General features: G+C 37.2%; 1 protein-coding gene across 2 annotated transcripts in view; it reads right to left on the bottom strand.

Moving 5' to 3' along the window:
- The window catches only part of Syx5 (syntaxin 5), a 161498-nt gene that overhangs the window by 126659 nt on the left and 13244 nt on the right, over positions 1-21595 (bottom strand). For both annotated transcript variants that reach the window (XM_067153582.2, XM_067153583.2), the window contains exon 3: positions 9341-9396. In XM_067153582.2, coding sequence (XP_067009683.1) covers positions 9341-9396 — 56 coding nt within the window. The remainder of the gene's footprint in view (positions 1-9340; positions 9397-21595) is intronic.

Below are 21595 nucleotides of genomic sequence, written 5' to 3' on the forward strand. Positions count from 1 at the left end.
GATTTCCCCTAGCTTGTGATTTTCTATCATGTGCATTTATGTTTTACCATGCATTGTGTTGTGTTGCATCTTCGTGTATGGGACTAAGGCAGGATGTGCTGAGGAACTTTGTCTTTTTGTGAGAGTACATTCTTGAACCTTGGTAGTCTCATGGTGAGGGATGAGTTAAGTTGTCACTGAGGATCAGTTTTATGTCCTTTGGGAATTGTGCTGCTTAGTCTTGGTATATCCCTCGGTTTTAGGTTAAGGTCAGCGGGGACCTTTGGTGATCGTAATGTGGATATTTAGCTATTGTCGTCTGTGTAACTCATAAATGCCTTGATTTATTATACGGCCTGGTGGTTAACACTGTAGGTGAATATGTGTGGTATATTAATCTATCATCTTTTTCAGCTAGGTGTTTGGCTGACATCCGGTGGAACTCATTTCACTATTCATTTCCTGGTCTATTTAATTTGCTATGTTTAACTGCATTCTTCATTTCAAGCTTCTCTACTATAAATGTTGCTAATCGTACATTTATTTCAGCTTGTTCTTGTGTCAATACACGTCGACGTTTGTCTCGATACCTGCTTCGTGATGTATGGTGGTGTGACCACACTGCTATTGGGTTGTGTCATTGGTACTGTGACCAGGGATCAGTTGTGCTTTAAGCATAAATGTTTGTCATTTTTCCTGTTTTCCTGTCAGGTCCGGTAGTGGTTATCTCACTTAGTACTGTCTTTTAGTCCTAACCTGGTTGGTCATTGCGATTCCTCTGTAATCACACGAGCGATTCATCAGAATGTGCGACCGTGTCCTATTACAGTAACTGTAATTGAGTTAACTGGATTAGAGCGTATTTCTCTCAGAATCTGTTGTAAATGTACTAGTCTTTCGAGACTTCCTTGCTTCTCATTAACACGTTAGTATGAGAGTGAAAGGCATGCACCTGCCCTAACCGAACTTAACTTGGTACACTATGTACTATAATAAATTGTGAATATACTATTGTAAACTCCTTGTAGTTATAGTGATGTAAGTCTGTTAAACTTCTTGTGGTATAGTGTAGCGAAAATTTGGACCTAAGTGTGATTTAAGGCATTTCGCGAATAGTTAATATTACTGTGGTGAACTGACATTAATGAACAGTGTCCGTAAGGCATGCATGTCTTGTGACCGATTGGTGTTCCCCAGTGCTACGTACTCATATTACTCGTGGTGTGTCTACCCCTTCGATATGTATCAGCTATGTGCGCATGTAATTTAATTATGTAAACTTCACCATCTGTGCTGAAAATGGGCTAGATTACCACTCTATTATGCTGTATGAGTGTAGCCATTGCCTGTGCTCGCATCGACTGTGTGTAAACAACATCATCTTGGCAGTATGAATTTGGTACTGGCCCCATCATATTCATAATTTCTGTGCCACTAACAATCCTGTCGATGACATTGACTTTGTGCTGTTGCCATTACATCATAAAGCTAACAACTGTCAAAACTTCCATCCCTTGAGTACCTGCCCTGTGATGCTTCAATTCTAAAACAACGATGTGTGTGAACTGTCATGTTTCGCCAGTCACTATATGCATCTACCTATGTATTCAACTCAACTTACCATCCTACCCTGGTGTGTGTCTTTGGGGCGTGAGGCTGTAGCGGTATAATTATGAAGATTATGTGAAATTACCGCTACACCGCAAGGTTGCTCGTGTGGAAATTTATAAAAAAGGTGAATGGAAACTATTGTTTAACCTTGCTCAATGGAATGGAACTCTGTGTTAACTAATTGTTGGACTGTTAATGTTCTTATTGGTGTGCAATTGTACGATAACAGTGAGCTGATCCATCACCATTGGATATTCCGTGGAACCTTGTTGTTCTGAAGTTGGTATTGGTCAGCGCTCGAATTGACTGCCTACTGTTTGACACAGCGCTCCCCCGCGTAGCCGTGAGCTCTCTGGCAGTTGTAAGCAAGCTTCGCTTGAAGGCAACATGTCGTGCTTATGAACTCTGGTGACTATGGCCAGCAGACGGCTGGTGTGTGTGTTCAAACCACCCTAATGTATTAAATTACTGTTTGTGATGGGTGGATGCTAGGAAATTACTTGTGTGGTGTTGTTATTTTAAAAGTTTTGAGAAGTGACGGATCCATTCACATCCAAGCATGCTGTTATTCTGGGATATTACATCGCTATAGACGTAAGTTTTAAAATTTAACAATGTGAAGAAGCCTCATCACCTCGGTAAGTTCAACCTTATATGTTATATTAACCGTCTCGGCGAGATTGATGTGCGTGGCTTCGGCAAGCTCACCGGTCATCGAAATTCAAAATGTCAGATCGGTATAATAATAATAATAATAATAATAATAATAATTACATTTTCTTGGACCGAAGATACCATTCGCCTTCAATCATATTATGTCTTTGAGTGAACTTTTGTGGTTGAAAATTATTAATCCCACAAGAAATAACTATGCCCAAGCTGTTGTGTCATTTTCGGGCAAGATGTCAATTTAAAATGTAAGGACATATTTTGTCACGAGACCGTGTGTTTTAAAACGACCTGTTCTTTTAACAGAAGCTGTGACAAGTTAAATCACTGTATCTGTTATTAATTTAAAATTCTTCCCGGTGGAAATGAAAGAAACCAAATGAAAGGCATTTACTAGTCTGGTTGTATAGTTACCTTACTAAGGGCGTATGAAAATTTAAGATTTATGTAACTGCTGCTGATTTTAAACCGAAGTGAATACTGAAGCGCGTTTTGGGTCGAATCGAGTTTAATTTCATTTTCCTTTTAAATTAATTTTCATTATTATTATTATTATTATTATTATTATTATTATTATTATATTTAAATTTTCCTTTCTTGAATTTTGATTTATAAATTCTGTTCTGAAGCTACACTCTAATTTCATTGTTGGAGGTAAGCTTCCATCTTTTGTTTTGTTGATAACAGTTTTGATTAGTTCGCATTATCGCGGCGTATCAGTGTTGTAACAATGCTCGAGTCGTGTGGACGTTCTTTGTTGTGCGGCGTACTTGTGCCCTTGGTGTGATGAATTGTCACGAGATGAGTTTTAATTACTTCCGTATTATTGTACTACTTTATTATTGATATCCTTTATTGTTTTTCCCTTGATGTGGGCTCCTTTTAAATTTTATTTTTGCCTTCCTAATGTTACTTGTGGACATTGTCGGTCTGCTAGGCGATGCGGTCAGATGTTTTAATTTGAAACGCTTCCGTGTTCACTGAGGAACTAAAACGTGTAATAATTATTGTATTAATACCTATCAGCTTTTAACTGTTCAATAACAATATGGTAAATTGTTTGGGAAATTTGTAAGGACCCGCGCGGTCCTAGGTGCACCTAAAATATTAATAACTTGTACTAATAATTATTTCTTCATTTAAAGAGAGATGGTTTCGAGCTCGAGACAGGCAAATTGTAAAAAAAAAAAGGGGTAAATTGTAATGACCCTCTAAGTTAATCTGAAGTTAACTCCATCCTAAGAATATTGCTGAACTCATAATATTGGTTGAAGTAGTTGGTATGCATGCTTGGTTACCACGCTTGGTAATAATATGAAAATGAGCCTTATTAGTTTTTCCCTTTTTAAAAAAAACTTAATTGTTTTCTGTTTAATTTATTTTAAATTGCACCACCCATCTGACTTATTTTCTTTTTACATTATATTAAAATTTGGTCTTAAGTGCGACGGAGTGTGTTATTAAAGTGAGTTGCTCCGCCCTTAGTCCTTCCACCCTCTGTTATGGTCTTTGACCTACTGGCCCTGCCCAGATTCCCATCGCTTCCCTTTCCTGTGTTTGTGTTCTATTGAGGCCCTTCTCTAAGTAGCTGGCGTGATTCACGCTGGGAGGAGCCTCTTATCTCTTTGGTAGTTGCGCTAGCAATCGTGGACTTGGGCTGCGGTGTTGTGCCGCCTGTTGTTTGACTGCCCTCTTCTGCGATTGTTGGTGTGCCACGGGATAAGAAAAATAAAGGCACAGAGGAAAAAAGGTAGCAAAGAACGCCATAAAATATCAAAATATGAAGGAATAGAGTTAGAAGGAAAGAGAGCGATTGTTACGAGAAGTAAAAATAATGAAGGAAACGGAGAAGGAAGAGCGGGCAAGTTATAACTAGACTAGCTGATGTACCCATGCTTTGCTCCGGAATTCTACATTGTATACGGAATTCTAGTGTACATGTAGAAAGCAAGATTGTATTAAATTGCTACTGGCTTTACGTCGCACCGACACAGATAGGTCTTATGGTGACGATGGGACAGGAAAGGGCTAGGACTGGGAAGGAAGCGGCCGTGGATTAATTAAAGTACAGCCCCAGCATTTGCCTGGTGTGAAAATGGGAAACCACGGAAAACCATCTTCAGGGCTGCCGACAGTGCGGTTTGAACCCACTATCTCCCGAATACTGGATACTGGACACACTTAAGCGACTGCAGCTATCGAGCTCGGTTGTATTAAATTGCATAGCTCTTAACGTTACCCTAGAAACGCAACGGGGAAGTCCCCAAACATCTTTTTTTCATATGAAGGCTGAGTTAGAGAATTTTGACTGTAATGGTAGACCTGCTTGCATACCATCAGTCACAATCAGCTTGGGGAGTTTTCATTATAATGGTAGGCACTCACTCTCCATCTGCCTTTTTACATCCTCAGAAAGACTGTCTTATTGGTTTTCCCAACTGAAATGAACATACATTTCAATGACGTCAGTACGAATGGCACGATTAACGCAATGCTTTCATATGAAATACTCGATCAAATGAAACACCACACATTTTCTTACTTTTAACGAACAGGACTAAACTGCCCATCTAACAGTCCAAAGTACCAGAGCTGGAATGACCCAGCCGCAGACAGCCTTGATTCATGAACACTCTTAGTCTTTTTTTGGAGGGGAGATGGTTGAATAGTGGAGACTCCCTCGGCAAAAACTATGCCCTTTTACTAATCTGTTTCCTAGGAGTACCTAATGGGTCGGATAATATCAATTCACTGCACTGGCGGCGGAAAAATCTATTTGACTTGGAGGCAAATTTTTCCTCCAAGCCAGAGGAGAAACACCCTCTTCGCTGTAATTTGGAATAAAATGAATGTAGAATTTAATAAAAGTGAAGAGGAAGAAGCTTTTCTTAAGAAACAGCTCTTTTCATGGTTGAATTTTGAGTTATTTAGTGAATTGTGGTGCTATAATTTGGAATAGACCTAAATTGTTATTCTAGACAAGGCAATACTACTACTAAGTCAGCCCCTGCCTTAAGTATGCACACTGCTCATTCAAAACAGTGAGTCAGATTAGGGATCGAATAACTGGAATACTATAAAGAACCAGTGTGTTACGTCCAAGCTGTATCAGAAAATGTGCGAACCAGAGGAATGGCATGCTAAAGAAGAAAGTTTTCTACCTCCCCGGCTATTTCCCGCCAATATTCAGTCAGGCTATTATACTCTGTACACAGCAGTAATCCCATCTATCGGAATTGAGAGGCAGCATAAGAGACAAATAACATCACAACAAACAATGGTCAATGTAATGTTATTGTTCTTCAATGTTATGCGCTTTCGACATTGTAGGCCTTCACATTTAGTTTTCTTCCGACTTTGAAATACCACTTATCATAGTCGGTACGGTAAAACTGAATAAAACATAAATGATCGGAAATTGTATTCTCTGCAACTTTTGTTATGTAGTACTTTTCGATAGGACCAAAAACATAAGTATTTAAAAATTAAATTTTAGGCGCATTCCACTAAACTACAATTTCATCCAGGGCGAATAAAATTGTTTATAGCTTAGACCGAAGTTTCTTATTCCCCGAGTCTATATACCGATTTTCATTAAATTCTGTTAACGCATTTTCTCGTGGCCCGGCGTCCATATGGACTTAGCAACAAAAATACAAATTCATGAATATCTGTTATCATAGCCAGTACGGTAAAAATGTATAAGACATAAATGGTCGGAAATTTACTTTGCTTATGTAGTATTTATCGATACGACCACTAATAATATAAATATTTGAGAATTAAATTCTAGGCCTTCCCCTAAACTACCATTTCATTTAGCGTGAAGAAAATTATTTATAGCCTAGATTGTAGTGGCTCATTCTCCAACTTTGTATACCAGTTTTCAATGAGATAGGACCGGTGGTGGTGGTGGTGGTGGTGGTGGTGGTGGTGATTAACATTTTAAGAGGAAGTACAACTAGGCAACCATCCTCTATATAACACTAATCCGAGAGAAAAAATGGAAGGGGTCCGACACTTCGAAAAATGAAGGTATTGGCCAAAGGAAGACAAGAGCCGTGAAGGGCATGAAAATGAAAGACTCCCTAGCCCTCGCAAACCTAATAGCGTCGGGGTCGGAAAAAAACATGAGTTGACCAAGGGAGGTTGGATAGGATAGATGAAGTTAAGGAGCCTGGCACAAGTAAGTGGAAGCAATGCCAGGACTCAGCTGAGGGCCCCGTGGTCGCCAACCCACGCTCCAAAGTTCAGAGCCCCTGGGGCCCCTTTTAGTCGCCTCTTACGACAGGCAGGGAATACCGTGGGTGTTATTCTACAGCCCCCACCCATAGGGGGATGAGATAGGACCACTAATGACGTAAATATTTAAGAATTAAATTTTAGGCCTTCCCCTAAACTACCATTTCACTCAGTGTGAATAAAATTATTTATTACTTAGATTGTAGCGACTTATTCCCCGACTTTGCATACCGATTATCATTAAATTCTATTTAGCCATTTTCTAGTGATGCGTGTACAGACAGACAGAAATTACGGAAAAGTAAGTGCATTTCCTTGTTACCGTGGACATGACCGATATAGAAATACCATTCTTTTCAAATTCTGAGCAATGTACAGACAAAACTCTTATTTTATATACATAGATTGAAAGATAGGCTTTGTAAATATTGAAAGCTTATTAAAATAGGTAATATAGAGGTGATAAATGTGCAGGAAAGTTTTGACATTGTGGAACTCTTGGAGACTTGGATAGAAGTAGGAAAATAGATAACTTGGGGGTGGGGGTTACAGTCAAGTGAAAAAAAAAAGTGTAATAAGGAGCTAACGCCCAGAGGAATAATGGTGTTAATTAAAGAAGAGATCAGCGAATTAGTGGAAGATATTGAGAACGATTTGGATGAAGTGATTTGGTTAAGATTTAACATGGGAAAAGAGAAGGGAAGAGAAAAAAGTATGTTTGGCTTGTGCTTACTGTCATACCAACGGATCTCCATATGCTAACAATAAGTTTTTTGAGGAGTTATTGGTAGAAACCAGTATTATTAATGGGAAGTTTGAAGAAAATGGAATATTATTGCTTGGAGATTGGAATGCCAGAATAGGTGAAAAATGCCCAATGTTTAGTAAAGAGGCTGGGATGGACTTAATGGTAAATAGAAGAGGTAAAGATAAAGAATGAAACAGCTATGGTGGAAAGCTCCTGGAATTTTGTGAGGCAGGAAAATTCTGTATTTTTTTGTTTTTGGGTGGGGGACCTAGCAGGTAAACTGACATATATTTCAGCACAGGAGGGAAGTGTTATTGACTTAGTAATGAGTTCGGAAGATACGTTAGGGAAAATCAAAATGGCAGAGATAGAAGATTGGGGGGAATCGAACCATGCACCAGTAACAGTGAGGATAGAAAGAAGTCTAGAAGAAGAAAGGGAGGGAGATACAAAGAGGATTTTAGAGAAGGGTAAGAGCTATATTAAATATAAATGGTCGGAGAATACAAAACGAGAACTAGATGACCTTGTGGAAAAAAAGATACAGTTAATCAGATGTGGATGGGAAGTAGCTTTGAAAGAAAATATAGATAGAGCTTGGACCTTATTGAATACACAATAAAGAGGGTTGCACGGATAGAGAAAGGTAAGAGAAGAAAAATGAGAGATGGGGGAGGATGGTATAATAAGGAATGCAAGGTATTAAGGAGTTCAGTGTTGAAGGCATTAAAAGAATATAGAATAAACGGAGGGAATGAAGAAAGAGAAATTTTCTGTAGATTAAGGAAAGAGTACAAAATTAAAATTGTTGAGAGGAAGAAGCTATGGACAATGGAACAAACGGAGTTAATTAATAGCCCAGTTGAACCAAGTGGAGAGAGTCTGAGAAAGAATAAGCAAAATTAAAAAAGAAGGAAAAAGGTATGATAAAGCAAAGATTGATTATGACCAGTGGGTGATATTCTTCAGCAAGGCGAGAAGGACAAACGGGAGTTTGGGGATGGGATGAAGGGTGCATGGAGAAATATGAACTCTATAAAGAAATCTTAATAGAGGAAGTACAGGATGTGATAGGTAAACTTAGGGGAAGATTGACAGGGGGAAGAAATGGTATAAACAATGTATTCTGGAGAGAAATAAGTAAATACAGACAGATGGGAGAGGGTTATAAATTTCATATTAGAGCCCGTATTGTCAAAGTATAAACTTGTGAATATTTAAATTTATAATTCCACCTTTATTTACTTAAATTTTTTAGCCAACATATGACTGCTTAGGTTTATGCAGATTTTCCTTCTTTTTCTCAGCCCAATACTGTTTCATACTTTCTGAATTCCACCTTTACAATAATGTAAGTGTCTTTATTGAAAAGACTACATTAGACTATATTCGTGATACATGTTTCGTCCTCTTATGGGACATCTTCAGTCAAACATACAAATATTGAAAATAAGGTGAGAACACGTTGAAATAAGTAAATGAAAAGTCTTTAAATCTTGTGACGCGGTGTGTTGGTGTCTTGTCAATCTTGAATGTTAAAATGGTGCAGCATGAACATAATATGAAGCGTGAAGCCCAGTTAAAACACAGATTATAATGTTATGTGCATAGAATTGCCCAATTATAAAACAACATAAGTGGCTATGCGACTAAAATTATATGCATATTGTAGATCAAATAGTGTGATGATAATGCCACATTAAAATAACTTCTTTGATTAGATGAAGATGGTGGAGTTATGTTGATGATGCAAGTTGAACTTCATTTAGCTTTAACACTTGAGGTGGAGTGGTCGACGCAGGACGGGCAAGGAGGCCCATATTGTCAACACACAATCAAGTGTAGTTTTAGTGCTTAGCTAATAATTTTTAGAAATAGGACGCTACTAGGTTCTGTCTTATTGACCCCGCCAGCATGTAACAATATTAAAATATAAGAGATGATCTGAATGAAGATGTTACGGAGATATCATGCTTTAAAATAGATCTCCACTAAGTGTCACTTATCCAGTATGAAACCATTATGTTTCTCCAGACAATCTGTATTCTAAATCTGAAAATTATAAATTATATAAGGCAATATTTTACTTACATAAAGTTAGTTTTTCCAGTTTAGTATAGGTGCTGCTTATGTTCTTCCCTATGGTCCTGGAAAAGAAAATAAATTCAAAAATTTATCTAGCATAAGGATACTGGTAAATTAGCATGGCATATTTTACACCTTTACATACTGTACATACATTTTAAAATTCTACTTCATTTTCTCAGAGGTTTACAAAAATCACAGCATGCAATAAGAAAATATTCTGCAAGTCAAATAATAATGATACTGTATATCTAAAGTAAAATGGTCTAATTTCAAAGGTGTTTCAAAAACTGGAAAAATTCCACAGAAAAGCAGCTTAATATCTTCTGGGTGATTTCCGACAAAAGAGTATAGTTTATTATTTTCATGACCGTATTGATGAATCTTACAATTATATAATGGTGATAATTCCACCTAATCAATACTACTTGTTACAAGTACAATGTATTTACATTAAAAATACACCATCTCCAGGACCGGTTTCGATCTACAATCGATTATCCTGAAGTTGAGAACATAAGATAAAATAACATACAAATCATTGAACATCACTTAATCTAAGAATTAAGTTAAAAAAAGCATAATAGACAACATTGATAACAGGTTAAGACCAATAAAATTTTACTGTCATGTTCATAGGTAGATCCCTTATAAGGTTTGTTACACTTTTGTGTTGGAGTTCTGTATCTCCTTCATGATTAAACTGCATTTGAAAGGCCCTGGTATGCTACTAATGGAACACTTCATATCTAGTATAATGCTTATGCCAGAGAAGTGCAAAACTTGTTGAATATGGTAATGAGGGCTGTCCTGAAGCCATAATGGATTAAACTGGCATTGTTTACCCTTCTAAAATGATACACATTGGCTTGTGATTAGGTGGAATTATGCCCATTATATAATTGTTAAAAGAGTAGCATTATGAAAATGTTGCAGTTTGGGCTGGAAAGAATTGGGAGAAAGGAGACAAGCTGCTCGACTATGTGGTATGTTACATGTAACTAATCTCATGATTAGACCCGTATTGAAATTTGTTATAAATGCTTACAATATAGTGATTATTTTAATCCACCTATTCAATACAAATTGGTTTTGTGTTGCTAGTTCATAATACTACAACACGAATTTACAGGGACATGTTTCGCTTTATTTACAAGCATCTTCAGCCTACATAATTGTCTCAAGGTTAAGACCTGTCATATTTGGATTGTTTTTACAAATTTTTGCTTGAGTATAAATCCATGTTTAGTTATAATATGTAAAAAACATAGGAATTATGTACACATTAAAAGTATGACAATATGAATTACAATGTTGAATTGAAGTAATCCTTAATTCTAAAATACATTGACGTCCAAAACATAGTAACTACAATTAAAAAATTTTTGGTTAAAATTGTTTTCACAATTACAATGTTGAATTGGAGTAACCCTTAATTCTAAAATACATTGACATCCAAAACATAGTAACTACAATTTGAAAATTTGGCTAAAATTGTATTCACAATGCTGTGGTTGATTGAATCAACTGTAATATGGCTTTAAAACAGTCATGAATATAAACTGAAGGTTAAAATATAGGAGCCATTTTTTCTATAATCCATTGATTTCTGGAACGCAGTAACTTCCGATATTGAGAATTTGGTTAATAACTGTGATCTCCAATGCGATTATTTAGAAACAACTATGATTTGACTCCATGTGTAATTTGAGTCGAAATGATATTCTAAAAATTAAAATCTTGGAAGTGTTCTAGAAAAAATGGCTCCTATATTTTAACCTTCAGTTTATATTCATGACTCAATTTTAAAGCCATATTACAGTTGATTCAATCAACCACAGCACTGTGAATACAATTCTAGAAGCTGGTCTCCAACGGTTCCAAGATTTTGTAATTTTTAGAATATCATTTCGACTCAAATTACACATGGAGTCAAATCATGGTTGTTTTTAAATAATCGCATTGGAGATCACAATTATTAACCAAATTCTCAATATCGGAAGTTACTGTGTTCCAGAAATCAATGGATTCTAGAAAAAATGGCTCCTATATTTTAACCTTCAGTTTATATTCATGACTCAATTTTAAAGCCACATTACAGTTCATTCAATCAACCACAGCATTGTGAATACAATTTTAGCCAAATTTTCAAATTGTAGTTACTATGTTTTGGACGTCAATGTATTTTAGAATTAAGGGTTACTCCCAATTCAACATTTGTAATTGTGAAAACAATTTTAACCAAAAATTTTTAAATTGTAGTTACTATGTTTCGGACGTCAATGTATTTTAGAATTAAGGATTACTTCAATTCAACATTGTAATTCATATTGTCATACTTTTAATGTGTACATAATTCCTATGTTTTTTACATATTATTACTAAACACGGATTTATACTCGAGCAAAAATTTGTAAAAACAATCCAAATATGACAGGTCTTAACCTTGAGACAATTATGTAGGCTGAAGATGCTTGTAAATAAAGCGAAACATGTCCCTGTAAATTTGTGTTGTATTAAGAACTAACACCACAAAACCAATTTGTATTGAATAGGTGGATTAAAATAATCACTATATTGTAAGCATTTATGTGGTATGTGTTTACAATTCTTGTTTTCATTATCCACTCAATACAATACATAAAATGTTTGTCTCTAAAGGGACATTACAATACAAACGTTAATTGGGACTGTTTTGCTAGCTGTATCGAGCATCTTCAGCCATCTTTATACAATTTCCTCAAGGTTGAGTCATACATTAAACCTTATTTATAATAATTTTCTTCATTGAAAATGTTTTACACAATAAAATTCTTTGTTGCTGCTTAAAAATAAACAAGTAAAATTGACAATTAAATTGTATCATTAATGGACTAGACATCAATATTATATAATAGGGAGCGTGCACGGTACTAGTAACAGAGCGCTCTGGCGGAGTTCCGAGAATTAATATGGTGAGAGTGCGTTCCGCTGGAAGACTTGCTTCATAGTTACGGCAAAAAATATCGTTGCATCTCGTCGTCAAGATAAATATGAAGTAATACTATGGAAGTTGTAATGCTGTACATATAAAAATACATTTAAACCTGATATAGTTGTCACACGGCGAAATTAATAACAATATTGTAACTACTTCATATCTATGAATCTGTGAAAACTCAAATTTCGCAAGTGAGATTTCCGGTGAAATTGACTGTGCTTTTGACAAGCTATCGACAGGCAGCATCCGGTAAGCGAATAAACAGGAATTCAGTTGGAATAAGTGACTTTAAATGACATCACAATGCTCTTATACTTCTGTTAATTTTAATTTGTTCTGGCCACATTTATTGTAACATTGTATAAGTTTTTACTTTTATATGTCATTCCATTACCATCCCATCCCCCCTTTTCATCCACATCATTTTATTTTAGATTATGTCTTTGCTTGTATTCTTGGCTAGGCTGATGATGGTCCAAAAAACGGACCGAAACTAGTACCTATAATGTTTTAACAAACGTTAAATGATTTTAAGTATTGAGAAGGTGGAACAATAAAATTGTACTCATTTTTAAGATAAGTAGATAACACATCAAGTTCTGATAAGATAGATTTATACCAGTGGGTTATGTTCTTTATTATTGGTGGCAAGAAATTTGCTACCACACAAGCTACGTAAACAATGTCGCTGATATACAGAATATTTTTCAAGATTTTGAAAAATTTCACCCTCTGTATGCATCTTTCAACATGAATTCGCACACTTGCTACATTCTGAGTTTGTAACACTTCATTCTGTAAATCTCCCATTGTGAAGAAAAGGCGGCATAACAAGTAAAGAATGAGCTGACTGTGTTTTAAAACCTGGGAATCCCTTGTCGGCTAATATAACGCCCCCTTCACTCAAAAGATTTAGGAAGCCTGAATTGTTAACAATAAAAGTATCACTAGTTCTTCCACCATAACAAGGGGAAACAAAAACAATAGTTCCGTTTCGGGCCACAGCTAATAAAAATTTAATTGTATAACAAGACTTGTACGAAGAATACATGTAACATCTCTCATATATTCTTGCTGGCGTTTCTGATTTCATTTCTGTGCAATCTATTATAACTCGTGCATCAGGATAAAATATTTTAAAAGCACGAGGCAAAGTATTTTGCACAGATAGTCTGCTAGGTCAGAAAATAAAATTAGAAGCGAGTTTCTTGACTACTCCGAGAGGAGTAAAAAATATTCGCGCAGCAGTAGTCCGATGTATACCAAATATGACTACCAAGGAAGCAAAGGTCCAATTTCATTTTCATTAAAAAGAGTAAACAAACATCGTTATTACTTAAATTTATAGACACTTTAGAAACAAATAAAGAAAGTAAAAAACTGAATGTTACAAATGAAACACTTGTTAAATGCTTCAACTGTGCCTCACTTTTTATGCTCTGGTATCCATGAAATCCTCCGCATATGTCCAGGGGGCATTGGGACCACAACTTTCATCCTCCTTCTCCGAAATACTTGGAGGTACTGTGCTTGAGTTGTACTGTGTGCCTACATCATTCCCACTTCAATCTCAAATATTTGCGCCGACTTGTGTAGTTTTTCACACACTCATTTTTAACAATAAATTCATGAGTTTCCCGATTAGAAGATGTATGTATATTTGAGCATTTCATTCGTTTACTCGCTCTTAAAACCGGGATATATCACATTCTCTTTTCGGTTTCTTCTTATAGCTCTCATGAAACACAGATGGTATCTATGATGGATGATTTTCAATATGACTTGGCTTTCCTCCAACAAAATGTTCACTGCAAATAACAGAGCATTTGGTGGGTTCCGATAGAGTTCCATCTGCACTGAAAAGCAGGAAAACCTTTATTATTATTATTATTATTATTATTATTATTATTATTATTATTATTATTATTATTATTATTATTATTCAGAGTAGTCAAGACACGTGCACGTGGAAGGACATGAATGTAAACATACGAACCTGCTGCAATGCATAATTGAAATGAAATGTACTATTTCAAAGTGTACTTAAATGAACGTGTTCTTGACTTGGCATACCTGGTATGTTTGAAATGTGTGATAAGAAATGTGTGATTTACGTCACAAATGAAATAAGGTAGCCTACTGTACTTACTGTATCTTTCCCACAGCCAAAATCCACTTCCTGCATCTGCCCGATTCATATGGACGACCAGGAAATGTGTGAAATGTAATTCCTTTTCCATGCGTGTTTCTTTGTGTGTTGTGGCAGTTCACTGCACAACAGTTTCTATTTGATTTAGGCATTTTGATACACTACTACCACCACAATTTCACACCCACAGTTACACAGCCTGGACTGACCGCTCAAGACAAGATCACCGAAACATTACCGATTTCTTCCGCTAGAGGCGCTGAGAGCGGCCGTGCACACACCCTATATTGATAAAATGCCGTCACTACTCAAAAAGTAAACACAACTTTTCTTGACAGTTAAAATGTAGGCCTATCATTAATGGACTAGACGTTAATGACATAATATTAATGTCCAAGTCATATTAAATATGCCAATTAAATTGAAAGATTTGGCTAATTCTCGTTTGTTTCTTGATTTTTCAAATACTGTTAGTGTATTTATCAGAGTTTCAAATGAAATTAGTGAAATTTAAAGGATTAAACTTGCAGTATTTTTTCCCTTGTTTTCGTTAATTGAGAACTACATCATTATTAACGGATGGATCATTGAAGTTTTATACTCTGTTGTGTGCATCATACTTGTAGTCTTCACAATCTTCAACTGATTTAAGTCTGGTCAGTTTGTTGTTAAGCGTAGTTTAAACGGACACCAATAATTGTTACATAGATGTGATGTGTTGTATACTGCAACGTTATGGATGATTGTCCCCCTTTGTTTCATGCTTTTTTGTTTAGTTGTGCTTGTTGCATTACTGAGGCTTATTTGTCGTCGTGTAAAAACACAATATAGTCTGAATTAATAAATAAATAATCTGTCAAATCATAAGTCCAGACACTGGTTAAATCCTCAAACAGCACCACCAAAGGTTATGCAGTTATAAGGAAGCCATAGAAACAGATGTCAATGCTACAATGAGGTGTAGGAGATAAAGAGTTAGGTAGTTTCCAATTGCTTTCTTCACTGGGTCCAGAGAATGGTATTACAGAATGACAGGACCTATTAATAGCATCTTTTACAGCACCCAAACAATACTTGTGCTCTGAATGCTACTGATAATTCAGCATCTTCCATACTGTCATAGCCATAAAAGAGACGGTCTGGCCTGTGCAAAAATATTGCATCCATCAAGAAATAACCACAGGTGGAGGCCAGTTATGACATTAGTTAATTCAGTAAGACATACGTTTATGGATTTTATCTTTATTACCTGTAGTCAATTCCAATGCTAAAATTTAATTGTGTGTAACCAGCTGGTGCCTGCTGATTGCATCTCTGGATAACCATGCCAGAAGAAGTTTTCCTTTTCAATCCACATCTGGCTGTGTCCAACTAAATTACATGACTCCGAGACATTTGGCCAAGTTCAGTCTTTCTTTGGCTACATATGGATTAAAATTACAGTTTATGGCATATTTCCAACTTGATCACCAAAATACTTTGATTAAAATCTTGTATATTATATATCTAGGTTTAAAGATTAACCTTTTCCTGTTCACTTTATGCTAGCCATGACTTACACTTTAAATGCTATTCTGCTGGTACTCTCATTCAAAATCTTTCAACTCCATTTTTAAACTATTAAAGACTTCAGAGTAATCATTTTAAAATGGAATATTTTACTTTATTGGGGTGTTACTCATAGGGTCAGTCGTGCTGCAATAGCACTTTCTGACCCAGTGAGGAAAGCAATGGCAAAGTACCTCACTCCTTGTCTTGCCCAGTACGCCTCATTTTGGTGCTGCCATTGGTTTTTGTGGTTTCCTTATAACCGCATAACCTTTGGTGGTGCTATATGAGGATCCAACCAGCCTCTGGGCTGATGACCTAACAACGGGTGGAACACTGCTCACGTCCATAAGTTGTAACCTTACATGTAACCCCTGGGTGGTGCTAAACAAGAAACAACATTTTCCTGGTAGTCAGACTACCCCTGTGATTCCCTGACTATTAATACATTGAAATGCATTCTACAAATGGTTCTTTTCAGAAAATGTCAGTTGAACATAGAAGGTAGAGTAGATGCCAGTGTTCATCAGAAATCTTGTTGACCAGCAAAAATGATGAGGCTGTCACCCAGGAAACTTACACTGCAAATGAAAACCCATTACAATCAAGAGCGCATGTACCTTTGTATGATATAATGGGTATAGCACACCATCATGCAAATGGAGTAGCGACTTATGTTCGAAGCACAATAACTGAAAATTCCTTTTTGCACTGCTGACAACATCCACACTGTCATCACTAAAATTGGAGATGTTCCAGACCCTCCAGTTCTTAATAATGTTACTGTTTTCTTAAGTCCCACTAACTACTTTTATGGTTTTCGGATATGCCAAGGTGCCAGAATTTAGTCCCACAGGAATTCTTTTACGTGCCAGTAATCTACCCACATGAGGCTGACGTATGTGAGCACCTTCAAATACTACTGGACTGAGCCAGGATTGAATCTGCCAAGTTGAGGTCAGAAGGCCAGCGCCTCAACCGTCTGAGCCACTCAGTCTGGCCCTCTAATTTTTCCATGGCCTTCTGCAGTCTATGTGGGTGATTTCCGTAGTCGTTATGAAGAATGGAGATATGAGGCCACCGACATCAACTAAGAAAATATGATGAACTAGGTACAAAAACATGACACCTATCTTGTATTTGATGCAAAAGATAAGGGTACATTTAGATCAGCTACATGGAAACAGGAAGATAATACCCACCTATACTTTGTATCCAGTGACAAAAGTGATCTTGATAAACACCTCCAACAAATGAAGACTATGAAATATTTGTCAGTACTGCAATAGCCACAGCAACAAAAAACATATTCCAAGAGGATATCAGAAGGAATACATCCCAGGTTAGAATGAGACCAGTGAAAACAATTACTAAGAGTTCCTTGACAGCGGTGAACAAGAGAGAGTAGACGAGTTGCTGCACAGCTTAGACTATGCACACACACCCCCCCCCCCCCCCGCCCTTGAAATGGACGAAATCTGTGACGGCTATGAATTTCCGAGAAACCACAAGAAAGGTATGGTCTCTTCTGTGGAAACTTGGAGGTAGATCCCCAGTCATGAGCGAACATCCTTTAGTAATTCCTAATAGGATTGCTGTTTACACTGTTTCTATGTCCAGACCGCCAAGAAACAAAACACATACCAAGAATACCAAGGGAGAACTAAACAACCTGAAAACTAAAAGTTTCCCAGAGTCGGAATAAAATAGACCATTCAGTATTTCAGATATTGAAAAGGCTTTAGAAGATCTAAAACTGGCAAAGTTGCAAAGTTTAATGGGATACATCCTGAGTTCCTTGTACACTGCAGCAAGAATGCATGGCAATGGCTATAGAATTATGATACTGGTATAATTCAGAGCGGTGAACTACCTTACTTGTTTAAATTTACGACGACTGTTGTTATCTTAAGCAAGGGAAGCCCAGTGACCAACCAGAGAGCTATAGGCCTATTGCATTGCTGACAGAGTATCCTATAAGCTGATTGAAGGTATTCTGAACAGAATTGCTTAAAAAATGCTTGAGGTCATTTCCCCATCAAACAAGCAGGTTTCAGTACACAATGCCGTTGTATCAATCAAGTTCCGTCATTGCCTACATAGGATTCTAACAGCATCTGAAAATAGTTATAGTATTTATAGACCTCAAAGCAGCTTGTGATACTATGTGGAGAGAGGGAATAATGTACAAGCTGCTCCAATAGATACCACGCAAGACTTAGGTTCACACTGTAAGCAACCTGTTGAGCAACAGAATATTCCAAATCATAATGAGCAGTAAGACCAGCTGTCCTAGGAAACTAAATAATGGATGTACTTCCTCAAGACTCAATGCTCACACCTCTCCTGTTCAGCCTAAGCCTATTTATAGCAGATTTACCCTCCACAAGATCTAGGAAATTCACGTATGCCGATGATTGGGCAATTGCTACCAGAGATTCGTGTTTTGAATGGACAGAAGACACACCGATAAGTGATGTAATCACCCTAGGAAAATATTTCCAGAAGGGAAGATTGCAGCCCGGTATGAGTAAAACTACTTTACTTGTTTCTATCTCAACAACAAGGCTAAGAGGGACGTGATGTCTACTTTGACACCCTCCTGAAACACAACAGACACCCAATTACCTGGGTGTGACATTTGACAGAACACTATCAGTTTGTTACAAAGGAAACCATACTTTCCAGTGTAGACTTTGTTAAATGTAACTTAAAACCTTTTCAGCCTGTCAAACACACAATATTCAAATATATCTATTACACTATATCATACCTGAAAAAAAAAGAAAAAACCCATATTATTAAACAAGGAAGTGTTCGACAGACTGAAAAGCTTTCAAGTTATATAGAACACCATCTTTCAGCAAACATCCGAGGAAGACTGCTGCCAAACTCAAGACGCGGAATAAGATCCTCTGAAAATTGTGTGGTACTACTTAAGAGTTCCAGTGACACTACTCTCCACTGATCAGTTATCGCAATTGGTACATTCTGCTGCCGAGTACTGTGCCCAAGTTTGGATGAAAAGTCCTCATGTAAAGAGAAGAGATGTGCGGCTTAATAACACCATACACGATCTCGGGAACAATTTGGTCCACCCAAACAGAGTGGCTCGCAGTCATCCTCCTCCACCTCACCTATGTCCGCCTCCGTAGCGTAACAGTTAGCACTATTAGCTGCCGTCCTCGGAGGTCCGGATTCGATTCCCGGTACTGCCAGAATTTTAAGAATGGCAGGAGGGCTGGTATGTAGTTGAGGTGGAACATGCAGCTCACCTCCATTGGGGGTGTGTCTGAAAAGAGCAGCATCACCTTGCGATGAAGACACGAGTTTACTTACTTACCTCATTAAATGCAGATGCAATGGTCTGCAGAGAGAATACACAAAGACTGTAAATAACCACCACTTGCCCATTTATGAAGACACGGTCATCTACACATCAGCAAACTTCGCTTAAGACATCCACAAGATTTAGGAAGTTCACGCACGTATGCCGATGATAGGGCAATTGATACCAGAGATTTTGTACAGCAGAGAATCTAGTGGCTACCAACTTCAACATCCTTGAGACAGATTAATGGAGACAGTTTGTACCCCAAGAATATCATACAATGCCATACATCAGAGCATGGTCATCTGAATTTGATCTACCTTGAGGGATCTGGATCAAATTAAACTGGCTCCAGACGAATCATGGGGTATGTGGGAATTTTTATACGAATGGGGGGGGGAGGGGGAGAAGATGTGACTGCTGTGCAGACGGGCAAACAGTGAGGCATATCATTCAGGACTGTCCTCCAAGATCCTATTGTATTGATGCAAGAGATTTGTACCAACGGATACCGCAATCAAGTGACTAAATCATTAATCTAGATTTCAAACTGTAAATATTTCATTGTATTTCTCTGTATATAAGTACGCCATATGATAAATAAATCTTTCTTTTTCTAACACACAGTTCTTCTTGGGTCTCCGACAAGAGAAAAATGCAGCTACCCATTACACTTCCAAATGTTCACAAAGAAGAAGAAGAAATTTGAAGGCTTCCTGCTTCTGGCTTCATAACTCAATGGTTAGCTTGCCGGTCTTTGGTTTAAGGAGTCTCCGGTTTGATTACCATTTGGGTTGGGGATTTTTAATTTCATTAGTTAATTTCTCTATTAATAGCGGTACTTTCTGTTAAACCTCAATCTAACCTACCAGCCACTATCAGTTTGTTTTGTTACAAACACTGATTGACATCTTCAGCATTAGAATTCATCTTAGGTAGGGCCTCATCCTCACAGACATGCAGGTTGCTCTATATGACGTCAATTCGAAACACCTGTACAAGTAACAACACTGACGTCACACACTGTCTCTACTTCTCCATCCAGGCATCCCACAGCACAGAACACTGTCAGGGCTGCCAGCACATGGCAATACTCCTTGTGAACCTAACCCTATTAATAGCGGTGCTTTCTGGTAAACCTCAATCTAACCTACCAGCCACTATCAGTTTGTTTTGTTACAAACACTGATCTGTCACTAACAGTACTAACCCATCCCATTAGAACTTTCAACATAGAGAGTAATAAGTATTAAGGCCATTGTACAACCTAACTCTGTCACTAACAATGATTTCAGTGAACCAGAATCTAACCTGCCATTAACAAAAACCACTGGGACTCATAAAGGGAGCCCCCCCGCCCCCAGATATTACGTGGCTAACAATATCGTTTGTCCACACCAGTCAGTGTGGGTGTTTTTATTTTTTATGTGGAAGCTATTTTCCTTTCAGTTTCATCTTCCTGTACAGAATATATAACTTTGAAGATTTTTAGTCTGTTGAAACTAATGCAAGATCAATAAAGCTAGAAAAGGAAAGTTACCAGCAACAAAGTCAACCATTTTCACATTTATTTAAGAAGTTATAAACAGGATTTTAATTTTACACTTTTCAGCATGTGCCAAAAAAAAAAAAAAAAAACACACACACACAGTGTTTCATGAAAAACATGGCATAACTGCAAGGGTAAATTCCTCACATAGAGAAGGAAAAAAAGTGTATATACATGTGTCCAGAAATGCGTATTTTCTGCAAAATCAGACTACCTGTCTATCGAACCATGAAATGCCATGAACTAACATGTTGTTTGCTGCACTTTCATGGTGTGACACTAATCATCTATCCCTATTATTTAGTTTATTTTCCAGGTAGAACCGTGTTGTTGTTGACGTCTGTACATCACGTACAGTCTCCCTGCTGCCTGGGTGACTGACTACCTTGGATCGAGTAGGGGTATTTCAGTCGCCTTGACAAAGAATACTGCAATGTATTCAAAACGTCAGCAAACTGTAAGTGATGTACAGACAATAACAACACGGTTCAAGCCGGAAAATAAACTAAATAATTCTTCACACCATGGAAGCTTCACCCTAACTATACCTATTGTTGCTAAAAAGACCAATGCTTAACAGTCTGCTAAAATCCACAAATAGATTATGGTGGTTTCCAAACAAATATGATGGGGACAATGTGTGCATTCGTACTCTCGGAGATTGGTTAGAGGACTGATCGCTGCTGTTGACATACTGTGGGTAT

Source organism: Anabrus simplex, chromosome 9 (assembly GCF_040414725.1).
Source record: "Anabrus simplex isolate iqAnaSimp1 chromosome 9, ASM4041472v1, whole genome shotgun sequence".
Lineage (NCBI taxonomy): Eukaryota > Metazoa > Arthropoda > Insecta > Orthoptera > Tettigoniidae > Anabrus > Anabrus simplex.